At 41.4% G+C, this 12,874-nt stretch overlaps 1 protein-coding gene across 1 annotated transcript; it reads right to left on the bottom strand.

Annotated features, from left to right (window-relative positions):
• Positions 1 to 2,885: 2,885 nt before the first annotated feature.
• On the bottom strand, positions 2,886 to 12,190 carry LOC121556808 (zinc phosphodiesterase ELAC protein 2). The gene is made up of 23 exons (XM_041870715.2): positions 11,681 to 12,190; positions 11,504 to 11,554; positions 11,345 to 11,415; positions 9,517 to 9,581; positions 9,291 to 9,417; positions 8,973 to 9,119; positions 8,336 to 8,391; positions 8,201 to 8,259; positions 8,041 to 8,113; positions 7,813 to 7,925; positions 7,590 to 7,688; positions 7,332 to 7,470; positions 7,081 to 7,166; positions 6,731 to 6,852; positions 6,375 to 6,471; positions 6,111 to 6,249; positions 5,962 to 6,000; positions 5,770 to 5,879; positions 5,568 to 5,667; positions 5,316 to 5,436; positions 4,599 to 4,677; positions 3,805 to 3,949; positions 2,886 to 3,418 (listed from the first exon to the last, which is right to left on the bottom strand). The coding sequence occupies exons 1-23, from the start codon at positions 12,022 to 12,024 to the stop codon at positions 3,173 to 3,175; spliced, it is 2,628 nt and encodes an 875-aa protein (XP_041726649.2). The 5' UTR covers positions 12,025 to 12,190; the 3' UTR covers positions 2,886 to 3,172.
• Between the last annotated feature and the right edge of the window lie 684 nt (positions 12,191 to 12,874).

The raw sequence follows: 12,874 nt of genomic DNA, 5'->3' as shown, positions 1-12,874 counted from the left end.
AAATTCATTAAAAATCCTACAATGTGATTTTCTGTATTTTTTTCTTCTCAATTTGTCTGTCATAGTTGACGTGTACCTATGATGAAAATTACAGGCCTCTCTCATCTTTTTAAGTGGGAGAACTTGCACAATTGGTGGCTGACTAAATACTTTCCCCCCCCACTGTATATAGTAAGTATAAGCTGGAAGTAGAGGCCTAAGCATTGTTGTTCACTAGTTTATTCCAATTAGGGAAAGGGTCGTGGGGTTGGAAAGTAATAAAGGGGAAAATAATTTTTTTAAAGGATATGTATTTTTGTATGTAGGTATGTATGTATGTACAGTGGGGAGAACAAGTATTTGATACACTGCCGATTTTGCAGGTTTTCCTACTTACAAAGCATGTAGAGGTCTGTCATTTGTATCATAGGTACACTTCAACTGTGAGATGGAATATAAAACAAAAATCCAGAAAATCACATTGTATGATATCTAAGTAATTAATTTGCATTTTATTGCATGACATAAGTATTTGATACATCAGAAAAGCAGAACTTAATATTTGGTACAGAAACCTTTGTTTGCAATTACAGAGATCATACATTTCCTGTAGGTCTTGACCAGGTATGCACACACTGCAGCAGGTGGCCCACTCCTCCATACAGACGTTCTCCAGATCCTTCAGGTTTCGGGGCTCTCGCTGGGCAATACAGACTTTCAGCTCCCTCCAAAGATTTTCTATTGGGTTCAGGTCTGGAGACTGGCTAGGCCACTCCAGGACCTTGAGATGCTTCTTACGGAGCCACTCCTTAGTTGCCCTGGCTGTGTGTTTCGGGTCGTTGTCATGCTGGAAGACCCAGACACGACCCATCTTCAATGCTCTTACTGAGGGAAGGAGGTTGTTGGCCAAGATCTCGCGATACATGGCCCCATCCATCCTCCCCTCAATACGGTGCAGTCGTCCTGTCCCCTTTGCAGAAAATCATCCCCAAAGAATGATGTTTCCACCTCCATGCTTCACGGTTAGGATGGTGTTCTTGGGGTTGTACTCATCCTTCTTCTTCCTCCAAACACGGCGAGTGGAGTTTAGACCAAAAAGCTCTATTTTTGTCTCATCAGACCACATGACCTTCTCCCATTCATCCTCTGGATCATCCAGATGGTCATTGGCAAACTTCAGACGGGCCTGGACATGCGCTGGCTTGAGCAGGGGGACCTTGCGTGCGCTGCAGGATTTTAATCCATGACGGCGTAGTGTGTTACTAATGGTTTTCTTTGAGACTGTGGTCCCAGCTCTCTTCAGGTCATTGACCAGGTCCTGCCGTGTAGTTCTGGGCTGATCCCTCACCTTCCTCATGATCATTGATGCCCCACGGGGTGAGATCTTGCATGGAGCCCCAGACTGAGGGTGATTGACCGTCATCTTGAACTTCTTCCATTTTCTAATAATTGCGCCAACAGTTGTTGCCTTCTCACCAAGCTGCTTGCCGATTGTCCTGTAGCCCATCCCAGCCTTGTGCAGGTCTACAATTTTATCCCTGATGTCCTTACACAGCTCTCTGGTCTTGGCCATTGTGGAGGTTGGAGTCTGTTTGATTGAGTGTGTGGACAGGTGTCTTTTATACAGCTAACGAGTTCAAAAAGGTGCAGTTAATACAGGTAATGAGTGGAGAACAGGAGGGCTTCTGAGAGCCGGAATTCTTACTGGTTGGTAGGTGATCAAATACTTATGTCATGCAATAAAATGCAGATTTATTACTTAAAAATCATATGTGATTTTCTGGATTTTTGTTTTAGATTCCGTCTCTCACAGTGTACCTATGATAAAAATTACAGACCTCACATGCTTTGTAAGTAGGAAAACCTGCAAAATCGGCAGTGTATCAAATACTTGTTTTCCCCACTGTATATGTGTATATGTGTGTATGTATGTACAGTTGAAGTCGGAAGTTTACATACACCTTAGCCAAATTCATTTAAACTCAGTTTTTCACAATTCCTGACATTTAATCCTAGTAAATATTCCCTGTCTTAGGTCAGTTAGGATCAACACTTTATTTTAAGAATGTGAAATGTCAGAATAAATAGTAGAGAGTGATTTATTTCAGCTTTTATTTATTTCATCATATTCCCAGTGGGTCATAAGTTTACATACACTCAATTAGTATTTGGTAGCATTGCCTTTAAATTGTTTAACTTGGGTCAAACATTTTGGGTAGCCTTCCACAAGCTTCCCACAATAAGTTGGGTGAATTTTGGCCAGTCAGGTTTGTAGGCCTCCTTGCTCGCACACACTTTTTCAGTTCTGCCCACACATTTTCTATAGGATTGAGGTCAGGGCTTTGTGATTGCCACTCCAATACCTTGACTTTGTTGTCCTTAAGCCATTTTGCCACAACTTTGGAAGTATGCTTGGGGTCATTGTCCATTTGGAAGACCCATTTGCAACCAAGCTTTAACTTCCTGACTGATGTCTTGAGATGTTGCTTCAATATATCCACATAATTTTCCTTCCTCATGATGCCTTCTATTTTGTGAAGTGTACCAGTCCCTCCTGCAGCAAAGCACCCCCACAGCATGATGCTGCCACCCCCGTGCTTCATATATATATATATATATATATATATATATATATATATATATATATATAAATAAAAACATGGGGGATTGGAAGTGATGCAGACAATTACATTGATGGAAGTTACAATCTATATGCAATATTAAGCTGATCTACCCCCTAAAACAAATACAAATAAATAAAAAAATACTACTCATCTATATGTGACAACTTCACTAAATTAATTTGTTTGGATGCAACTTTTAAAGGTGTAGTTTAATAGGAGAAACTTTGTATGAGTTGTTCTTCACAATTTGTTGCTGGAAAACAACAGGCCAATACCATGGAGCATGATTGACATTGCTTTACTTTTAAATGCAAAATCAAAGACCATGTTAATTACATGTGCTATACACAAAGCAATGGTAATGACAGGGAAAAATAGATATGCTTCATTCACAAGCGATGAAGGCAGCCAGTTCAGCCAAATGAAAAACTCTTATTTTACAGTGTATCCCTCATGCAAGTTTGTCATGTAATTAATTTTAATAAAGCAAACTCAGATTTGTTTCAGTAAAATAACAGTAATTTGATTTCCACTAATCTCTGGTGTAACCCAAAGCTATGGTCAGGGTCTTAGTTTGTTTTGAGTCTCTTACTTCCCACGTCCTGTGTTGGGTCCTCTGGCTCTCGTTTGGAACCTTTTCCTGTCTTGCCTGCATTGGGTGTTCTCTGCTCTTCGTTGCTTTCAGCAATGACTCCTTTCATCTGTTTAAGCTCCCTCCTCCCTCTCCTCTCCTCCATCTCTCCGATCTCCTCGGCAAACAGGGCTTTGAGGGGCGGGATAAGTCTGGGGAGGATTCTAAAGTCTCCAAACCGGATCTGAGGAGAGACAGGGAAGAGAGATCACCAGGGCTGCCTAAAAACGGTCCCTCACTCACTCAAAGTGGGTCTTTCAAAATACCCAGCCTCCTCTGATGCAGCTGGAGATGTATCTCTGATGGGAGTCTAGCACATTCTGAATGTTACCTTAAAATGGTACATCTAGACTTAAATTGAAGTTGTCCGAAGCATCTTGTCCGAGAGTATTCTACCTGGACTAGGGGCACTGGTCTGCTCATACTGTAGTGAATAATGGTCCTAATTCACTCTGAGGTTACACATATCCAGTGGAAAAGTACATTTCAGATGTACAGAACCTGCATAATCATTTCAATGTTGCTATGCATAACAAGTGGACTAAAGTACATAATTCAACACTCACTTACCCTCATGTGGTCAAAAGATATCCCCACTCTGTCGTTGAAGTCCTCACTGAAGAGGGGGATCTTGGCATAGCGCTGGCTGAAGTGGTTCAGCATGATGAACTCGGCATTCATCTTCATGCCAATACCGATGGCCTGGGAGGTGGTACTGTCATTTTGGGAGGCAAGCAGAGAAGCATGATACTACTCTGCTACTATTTTAACAGTGATTACCAGACTTAACCCCATGGTAAACTATACAGAGTTCGTTCAGTTCAATAGTTCAGCTCAATGACTTTCTCTAAAGTCATTATTTCAAGTCGTTTTCAATGCGAGAGGGAGCTCTTTAACCAAAGTCACTGAAATTCCAGCTAGAAGGCAGAAGCGCCCATTGAATCCAATACAGAGTTCCAAAAATCAATGCCAATCTCAGAGAAGAATGCAGCCAGTTACAATGCCCTCTAAAAATGACTGGCTTTTCAAGAGCTCATTGAGTTTCTTTGTCAGTTGAAAAATGGCACTTGTCTATTTCTGTTTACCTCCTTCAATGCATGTCATATTTCCACACTTCGGGCTGGATTCAATCCATTTCACAGAAGATATGCATTATATCTCGATTGAAATTTAAAGGCAATATCTCCATGTTCGCGGAGACTGCATTCATGGTAAACGCTGCATATGTCGGCTGAATTGGAAATTACCTTTACATTTTTTACGCAGATCTTCCGCGATACGGATTGAATCCAACCCAAGAAAGCTAGTTTCCTAATAGAATAACACCTCTGAAGAGAAGCACCGTACTAGATCCATCTACTAACCTATGTCTCTTCTCCACAGCCTCGTCCTCCAATCCGTCTTCCAACGTGGCTTCATGAATAAGTAAAGTTGCATTCTTTCCTTTGAAAACACAATGACAAACATGAATCACACAACTGCTGCATGGCGCAGCACTTCCAGCCTCTCTTCCTCTCCCAGAGGAAATCAATCACACAGCTCTGTGTAATAAACCATCAGCCAGCCCGGTTTGTCTGGCACACCCAGGCCTCTATAATGAACAGGCATGGGATATACCCCGGCTCTCTCTGGGAGGCTTCAACTGGATCATATCAAGTCAAACAATTTAAAAAGAGTCAATGAAGTGGGAGACCTTGTGATTCATAGCGAACTTTGGAACCGATCGATAGCATTAAGAAATATCTGGTAAATGCTGCCAGACAGCTAGTGTGGAATACAGCATGGATGACAGGTTCAGATCAGACTGGCTACTGTAGATGTCTAGTCCATTAACACTGATCTATATGTATATCATACCACCAGCAACTGTGTAGAAGTTATAGAATACACTCTGGGTCCAAACTTCCAGCATGGTTCTGTGGAATGCACGTAACGGCAAATCAAATGGCATTTGTGAGTATTTACCATTTGATCCGGACGTCACAAGTGTGGTTCACAGAGTGTGTAAATCTTTTCACATCACACAAATTCTGGGAGCTGTACAAACATCACAATTGGGGTCGAGAACTGTTGGTACTGACCCATATGTGCGAGGGCATCGCAGGGCATTGTGTCCCCAGAGAAGACCAGCTGCCAGCCAGACTGGTGAGTGATGCTGCAGGCAAAGGCATTCTTACAGTGACGCACCGGACAAGTCTGGAACTATAAGAGAAACAGAATATACAGTATGTATTTAAACTTTGATGATAGCCTCAATAAACAGTCATTGAACCTAATAAGAGTGTTTTGAGTCTTATTGAACCACGAAGCAGCCTGTTCAAGTCTCTACATACCTTTTCTAAATCAGATTTCTTCAGCAGTGCTTGGATGAATGACTTGGTTTTGAACTTGGACACCTCAGCCCCCTCACACATGACTTTGCTAGGGACAATGCTGTAACATAGTAAAGAATACATCAATATTAGAGACGATGGACATCATATCAGGTCTGAAAGCATCAATTCAATAGAGTAAGACGTGTCTTTCCTGACATACTTGACATGGCTGAGGATCTCCTCACAGTGGTCATGGTACTGGTTGAGCCAGGTCATCATCTGGACAGGGGCTACCAGATAGATGGGGCTGAAGGCTTTCCCAAGAGTTGTCTGAACAGTAAAGAGATAAGGACATATATTCCATTTTGCATGACTCATCTTAAAATCTGAAAAAGGGAAACTCTTTACTGACCAAGGCTCTCTCCCTTTGAAACAGCAAACTCAACAATCCCTGGAAAATAAAGTGAAATTATTTTTAAATTCTTTGGAAATAAAATGTATGCCAGAATATATGCTATAACTCTATAATAAACATATATTTCTGGGAAAAATAACCCTTACTGTGTGATGGTCCGCGTGCATGTGAGAGATGAAGACTGTTGAGATCTTTGCAAGAGTCTCGTCCACACTGTCCCCATAGTGTCGGCACAGCTGGCCAAAGGTGCCCTCTCCACAGTCCAGCAGCACTGACTGAGTGGCACTGAAGGAGATGGGATATATCATAAACACAGAGAGACAGACAGACAGTTATACTGGCTACCTCACACAGAAATATCTTTAAGGGAATTATTTTATTTTTATATGAGCCTAACTGAGGGCCATTACCTAATGTTGACCAAGTTGCCACTGACATTCCTGATCTTCATTGGAAGAGCCGATCCAGTTCCTAAAAAGACCACCTCTGGGTATTGTTCTGCCCGCCCTGCAAGAAACAACACATTATCATACTGTACAACATAATTTTTCTATGCCACTGAAATTTGAGATGTAAAACTATGATACTCTATAAGACAAAAATACTACAGGAAACTAAACTCAGTTACTTTTTTAAATGCCCAGTGTGAAATGTTTGCAACTCCACTCAAGAGGAGTAAAGAGAAATCGATGGAGCTTTGTTGGACTGAGCCTTGTAACATCTCCTCCTGGGCTTCTAGCCTGACCTGTCCCAGAGCAGGGCTCACCAGACAGCACTGCAGCATCAGTCGCACGGAACCGCTTGCACTCCTCCACTTCTTGGAGGAAGTTAGGGGCCTCCCCAGCCTCTTTCACAAACTCTTCAGTGTCACAAGAGGGGATTGCATCTCTAATGAATAAGAACAGTAGAACACACACACCACTCATCACATACTGCTGAGAGGGGCAGGGACGCTCTCATTTGACTTTGACTGTTTTGGCATTTACAAGATCAGAGAAGAAACAGTAAGCCATGCTTGAAAGTAGTGTTTCATCTGAAATGGTTTTCTTTGACAAAGCAGCCCTTTGTAAGTGCAGACTAATGTCTGATAAATTGTGGCCTGAAGGACAGACTCACCTTTGCCATTCAATCTTGGGTCTGAGTTGGAACTTCAGCAGACACTCGGCTCTGACATTGGGGACATGCAGGGCAGCCTGGGTCTCCTTGAGAAGAACAACAACAGTCAGAAGTTTTACAAAAACAAGAGTAGAAACAGATTAGCACAACACAATGCAAGCTACAAAAGGTTTCCAAATGAACACGCTTATCTCTGTGTAGCAGCAGGTTACAATGGTGAATAATTAAAGTTCTAGCCCTTCACAACTTACCTTTGTTTTATAGTGCTTGAGCTCTGGAAATATCTCTGGATGAATCAGATTAAGCTGAGTCTGAATCTTGTGGCTCCTAACGTTGTGAACAGTGCAAACTTGTTCATTCAGGATCAGGTGCTCAGTGGTGGATGGAAACCTAAAATACAAAACCAAACATGTAGAAAGACCAACATAAAACAGAGAGAGAAGACAATAGCAGAATATGGAATATGTAAACAGTCTGAAACTGAGTATTACATATGGCTGATTTTGTACCTTTCCATCCATTGCTTGTATTCATCTGTTTTCAGCACAGACTCTGGGGTCATGTGGACCACTAAGGCAGCAGGGTCCTCTGTTCCTCCACTTTGGTATCTGCAGATGAGACAAATAACTCAGAACTTAACTAACTACTATCTCCTAAAGAAGGCCTGAGGAGTAATAACGCAGGATGCAGAAGCAGACTGACACATTTGGCCAACTTCGCTCAGGCCATTACCTGCTCAGCTGCTGATTGATGCAGATTGGTTGAACAAACTCCTCAGAGGGACACTCCACAACAATGAAGGCTGGTCCTGGATCAGTGGGAGTGCACACCTCTTCAGGATGGATCTGTAGGACAACCATCAGGATATCTTCAGACAACAAGATGAAATGTATCTAACATTTACAATAGCTAATCCAAAATTCCAGAGCCCTAACAATCAACCAAATATATTTGAAGTACCTCTCTTCCTTCGTAGGTCACACTTTTCCCATCCTTCAGAGCTGCAATGAGAGGACCAATAGCTGCAGTGCCTCTGTGGAGAAAGTGAATGAAAAAAATAATTATCGGCACAAGTTTGTTGAGCAGGCAAAACTGAATTTGTATTGAAATATCAACTTACACTGGTAATCCAAGGTCTTTTGCTTGAGCAACCAAGAAATTCCCCTTCTTAGGATGAAGCTGCAAGTCAAGGATAAAATGTGACAAAATGCAATCATTCAGTATGTCACGGAGACAATGAGATTGTGTTTCTTACCTTACAAATGAATGCCACAACTAAAGACGGATCCCTTGTTGCTCTTGCTTTTCCACCTGAGAGGAAAATGCAACGTGAGAAATGGTTCTCTTTGGAGCTCAACATCCTTGAACTAGGGCAGCGATGCCCCTGATAGCGCTGCATGCTCCTTTAGTCTCGTGGGTCATCCTTCCCAATCTCTTCCCGTTGACTTGACTATTGGAAGTCTGTATAACTTTAGTATTGAATTTTGCGTTTGAACAGGAGCGCTGGCTGGGTTAACACCTGCATTTGATTGGCTCAGAGTATAAATTATATTTTCATTTAGGAGAGGCATTTCCTTGTGTTTATTTTTTATTTTTCCTTGTTTGTTCATCCATATCTCTTTTCCTACTGTGTCGTACAAAGTTTTAGCAGCCTATGGGGCGTTACTGTTTTGTATTTTATGCTAGCTAGCTTTTTGCAAGTCAGAAACACAACCTGTTTGGAGCTCCATCCTTGCGAAATACTTGATTGGTTTGATAAGTGTCACTAGTTTCCATCTAGACTCCACCGTACTTCACCCCTTTTTATCGTCTTCATGAGAACTTCCTCAGGCTTTATAACAGTCAGAGCGTGAGAAGCCTGGGCTTCCGAGCCTACATGCTCCTAGTCTTACCTGGGCTGGTTGCTCTCTCCCTCCTGCTGTCTGTGCTGGTGTCCTCAGAGTCCTCTGGCCTCCACAGCTCCCTCCTCTGGGGACTACTGGAGGGGCTGCTCCTCCCTGAGTTAGGGGAGCACTTTGGCCCGTCCTCTCTGAGCTGGGCTGGTACAATTGGTGTTAAGAGAGTGTCAACTACCAACTCTTCAGCATGAGAACACAAATATTCACTATTTTACCCGTCATAAACTAATATGCTTTAAGATAAAGAGTATGAGTAACAGTCAATTACTCAATGATTTTTTTTTTAATACAAAGGGGTTTTCTAGTACTCACCAAATATTGGTATTTGACTAACTGTCATTGTGTCATCTGTGTGTTGTTTCTCAGTGTATGGTCGAACAGCTAGCTTGATTTCTTCCAGTGGTCCAGAAAATACTCTGATGGCATTCACATATTTCTCCTAGATCAAGAGGAGGCAATGACATATTAGACTCAGGATACCACAAAAACAATTGACTTATTACAGACAATATTTTATACTGCTACAATGTCCACTCACCAGTTGTGGTGGTCCAGAGAGAACAACCTCAGGGACACCAGTGTCTTTCAGTGTCAATATCATCCCTAAACCAGAGAGTACACAGTTTACCACACCTAAGGACATACGCGGAGACATAGGCTAATCATGCAATAAGCTTTGACCTATGTATATCTACAGTCATGTGAAAAAGTAAGTACACCCCCTGGAAAGTGGCCTTTTATTTTGTGCATATTTGGACAGATGGATATTTAATCTTCACTTCAACACTATTGACAGATAAAGGTAACCTAATTTAACAAATGACACTGAAAGATTATACTTTGCAATCATTTATTCATCAAAAATCAACAGAAATGCAATTTCATAGTGCAGAAAAAATAAGTACACCCCTAGCTTCAATTGACCCCAATAAATAACTAGTAGCCGTTTCTTGTAACTGTCTATCAGTCTCTTACATCGACTGGGAGGAGGAATTTTTGCCCACTCTTCTTTACAGTACTGCTTCAACTGTGTCATGTTCGAGGGCTTTCTTGCATGCACAGCCCGCTTCAAGTCCCCCCACTGCATTTTGACAGGATTGAGATCTGGGCTTTGACTCTGCCATTCCATAACCCTCCATTTCTTATTTTTGAGCCATTCTGTTGAAGCTTTGCTTGTGTGTTTTGGATCATTGTCCTGTTGCAATATCCATGTTCAGTTTAGCTTCAGCTTTTTGACAGATGGCCTCACATTCTCCTCAAGAATTCTCTGGTACAATATTGAATTCATGGTTGACTCAATAATGGCAAATTGGCTAGGCACTGAGGCTTTACGGTTGGTATGAGGTTCTTCTGTTCAAAGGCAGTGTTTCGTTTTAGCCAAACATGGTGTCTGGCATTGCGGCAAAACAACTCCACCTTTGACTCATCTGTCCAGAGCACATTGTTCCAGTAGTTTTGGTCTTTACCCAGGTGTTGTCTGGCAAACGTCAGTCGTGTCTTGATATTCTTTTTTGAGAGCAGAGGCTTCTTCCTTCCTGACCTTCCATGTAGGCCAAGTTTGTGCAGTCTCTTTCTGACAGTTGACTCATGCACTTCGACATTGATTGTGGCAAGAGTGGCCTGTAGACCCATTGATGTTACCCTGGTTCATAGAGACTTCTGTGAGCATCTTTCAGTCGGCTCTTGGGCTGATTTTGGAGGGACAACCTGTCCTAGGTAGATTGCCAGTGGTCTGGAATTTTCTCCATTTGTAGATGATCCGTCGGACAGTGGAATGATGTACTTCGAACTGCTTGGAATTGGATTTGTAACCCCTCCCAGACTCATGGGCATCAATAATCTTTCTTCTGAGGGCCTCAAATAGGCCTTTTGATCTTGGCATGATGTTTTACCACACACCCATATGGTTAAGGCCAAACCAGACCAAGTTTCTAATCTTTATGGAAGGCTGGACCCACCCAGGTTACTCTCTAATGATTTGCACCTGCTTTGGTGTACCTGATTCTAATTTTAGCCATTTTATGTGATGGTAGGGGTGTACTAACTTTTTCTGCATAAGGAAATTGAAATGTAAAAAAAAAATGGAGTGGATGTGTTGACTCATGCAGTGTAAAATAACTTGATTTGTTAAATTGGGTTACCTTTATCAATGAATGTGGTTGGAATTTAGCTCAAATATCTGTGTCCAAATATGTAAAAAATAAAAATAAAGACCACTTTCCATGGTGTACTTACTTTTTCACATGACTGTACATGGAGACGTCGGCTAATAAGCTTTGATCTATGTCTATTATCTATGCACAGTTGTTTCCAGGTTGACAGATGACTGACTTGATGTAAAGTGGATAGAATAACAAGCAACTTACCTGATAGACCACCAACATTCTCCCAACTCATTCTAGTGAGGAAAATATTGTCCAAGCGAGCAGCTTTTAACCTGACAAGAGGAACATTGTTGAGATTTATTGAGCTGAGACTGAATGATGGATTTTAGTGGAACATTGACAGGAGGCAATTCAACTTACTTGTGCTCTTGCATCAGCCTCTGTGTTCCCTCACCACAGTTGAATAGGTACCTTCCAGAGAGGAAAAAGGGTAAACAAATATGCTGCAGCCAAGTGCCTTTCTGATACCCACTATACAAATATATTTGGCAACGTTACAACAAATTGTCAGACACTCATGTTCTCAGGTTTAGTTACCTATTGAACTCAGAGAAGACATAAAGTGATGCGCCATTATCTCGGCTCCCTGCCCCGACGACCTGCGCGTAGACAGTGGCTGGTCCATGCACATCCACTCCACGTTTCCTCTGTTCTCTAGACTTCACATGTCGCAATGTTTCTTTGGGTGCTCTGGGTTTCTTTGGTCCCCAATTTTGGTTGTCTGTTGTGTTCGTAGACATTGTCCGCAGAAACTGGAAAATAGTCCGGGGAAAACGATGTTCACTGCATGCGATGCTTTGTAGGCGACCCGTAGATGTGTGTCTCACAAATAGCCACCCAATAAACTTACAGTGTAGAGACACTTTAGTCATACTAAACATTCGGTTTAATGGAAGCTAGTTCTGCTCGTCATACAAGACAGCACACTTATCAATAATCATTGCATAATATTTATGAAAATATAATTGTACCTATCAGCACACGTATCATTGAAATATAAACATTCAGTCAGGACTTCAGAGGTTGAGACATGTGATTTGACGCTCAACTGTGTTTCTTCCGGCGTAGAATGATGACGTCTTCATCACACTCTCGATCATTGGTGTGTTAACTCATGTGGGAGGTCTCACTGTTCTTATGCATTGATATGCAATATAGCAATAAAACAACCAATAAATAAACTGGAGCATTTTTGATAAAAGCAAATAATATCTGACAATGTTCCCTTCAGTAATATAACAGAGCTTATCAATAGCCTCATATGTAGCAGGCCAGGTAGCCCTATAAATTGTATGGCAAATTCATGATGTTAATACTAAACATTTACATCTGGATAGTTATATATATATATATATATATATATATATATATATATATATATATATATTATTTAATTTAAAATACAATATCCAAATGTAAATGTTCATTATTGATATCATGAATTTGGAGTCGTATTTCTAGGGCTACAGACTCTTCACGCTGGCTTGTGAAAAGAGAGGGACACCATTTTGGGCTATTTGTCTTATTTGACCATTTATCCTGCTAGCTCGTACCCCATGACCCCTGAAATAAGCTATTAATTAATGCAATATTGACATTGCTATTTCTTTGCATATCAATCTTTTTCATATTTAAATGTTTCTTCATATTGTGCTTTCAGACTTACAGGCCATCACTTTCCCTTATTGTGCAGCAATTATCCTGACCTGAAGGAATGGACTAAATCATTGA

The sequence above is a fragment of the Coregonus clupeaformis genome, unplaced genomic scaffold (genome assembly GCF_020615455.1).
Source record: "Coregonus clupeaformis isolate EN_2021a unplaced genomic scaffold, ASM2061545v1 scaf0461, whole genome shotgun sequence".
Lineage (NCBI taxonomy): Eukaryota > Metazoa > Chordata > Actinopteri > Salmoniformes > Salmonidae > Coregonus > Coregonus clupeaformis.
This window is presented reverse-complemented; position numbering and strand designations above follow the sequence as displayed.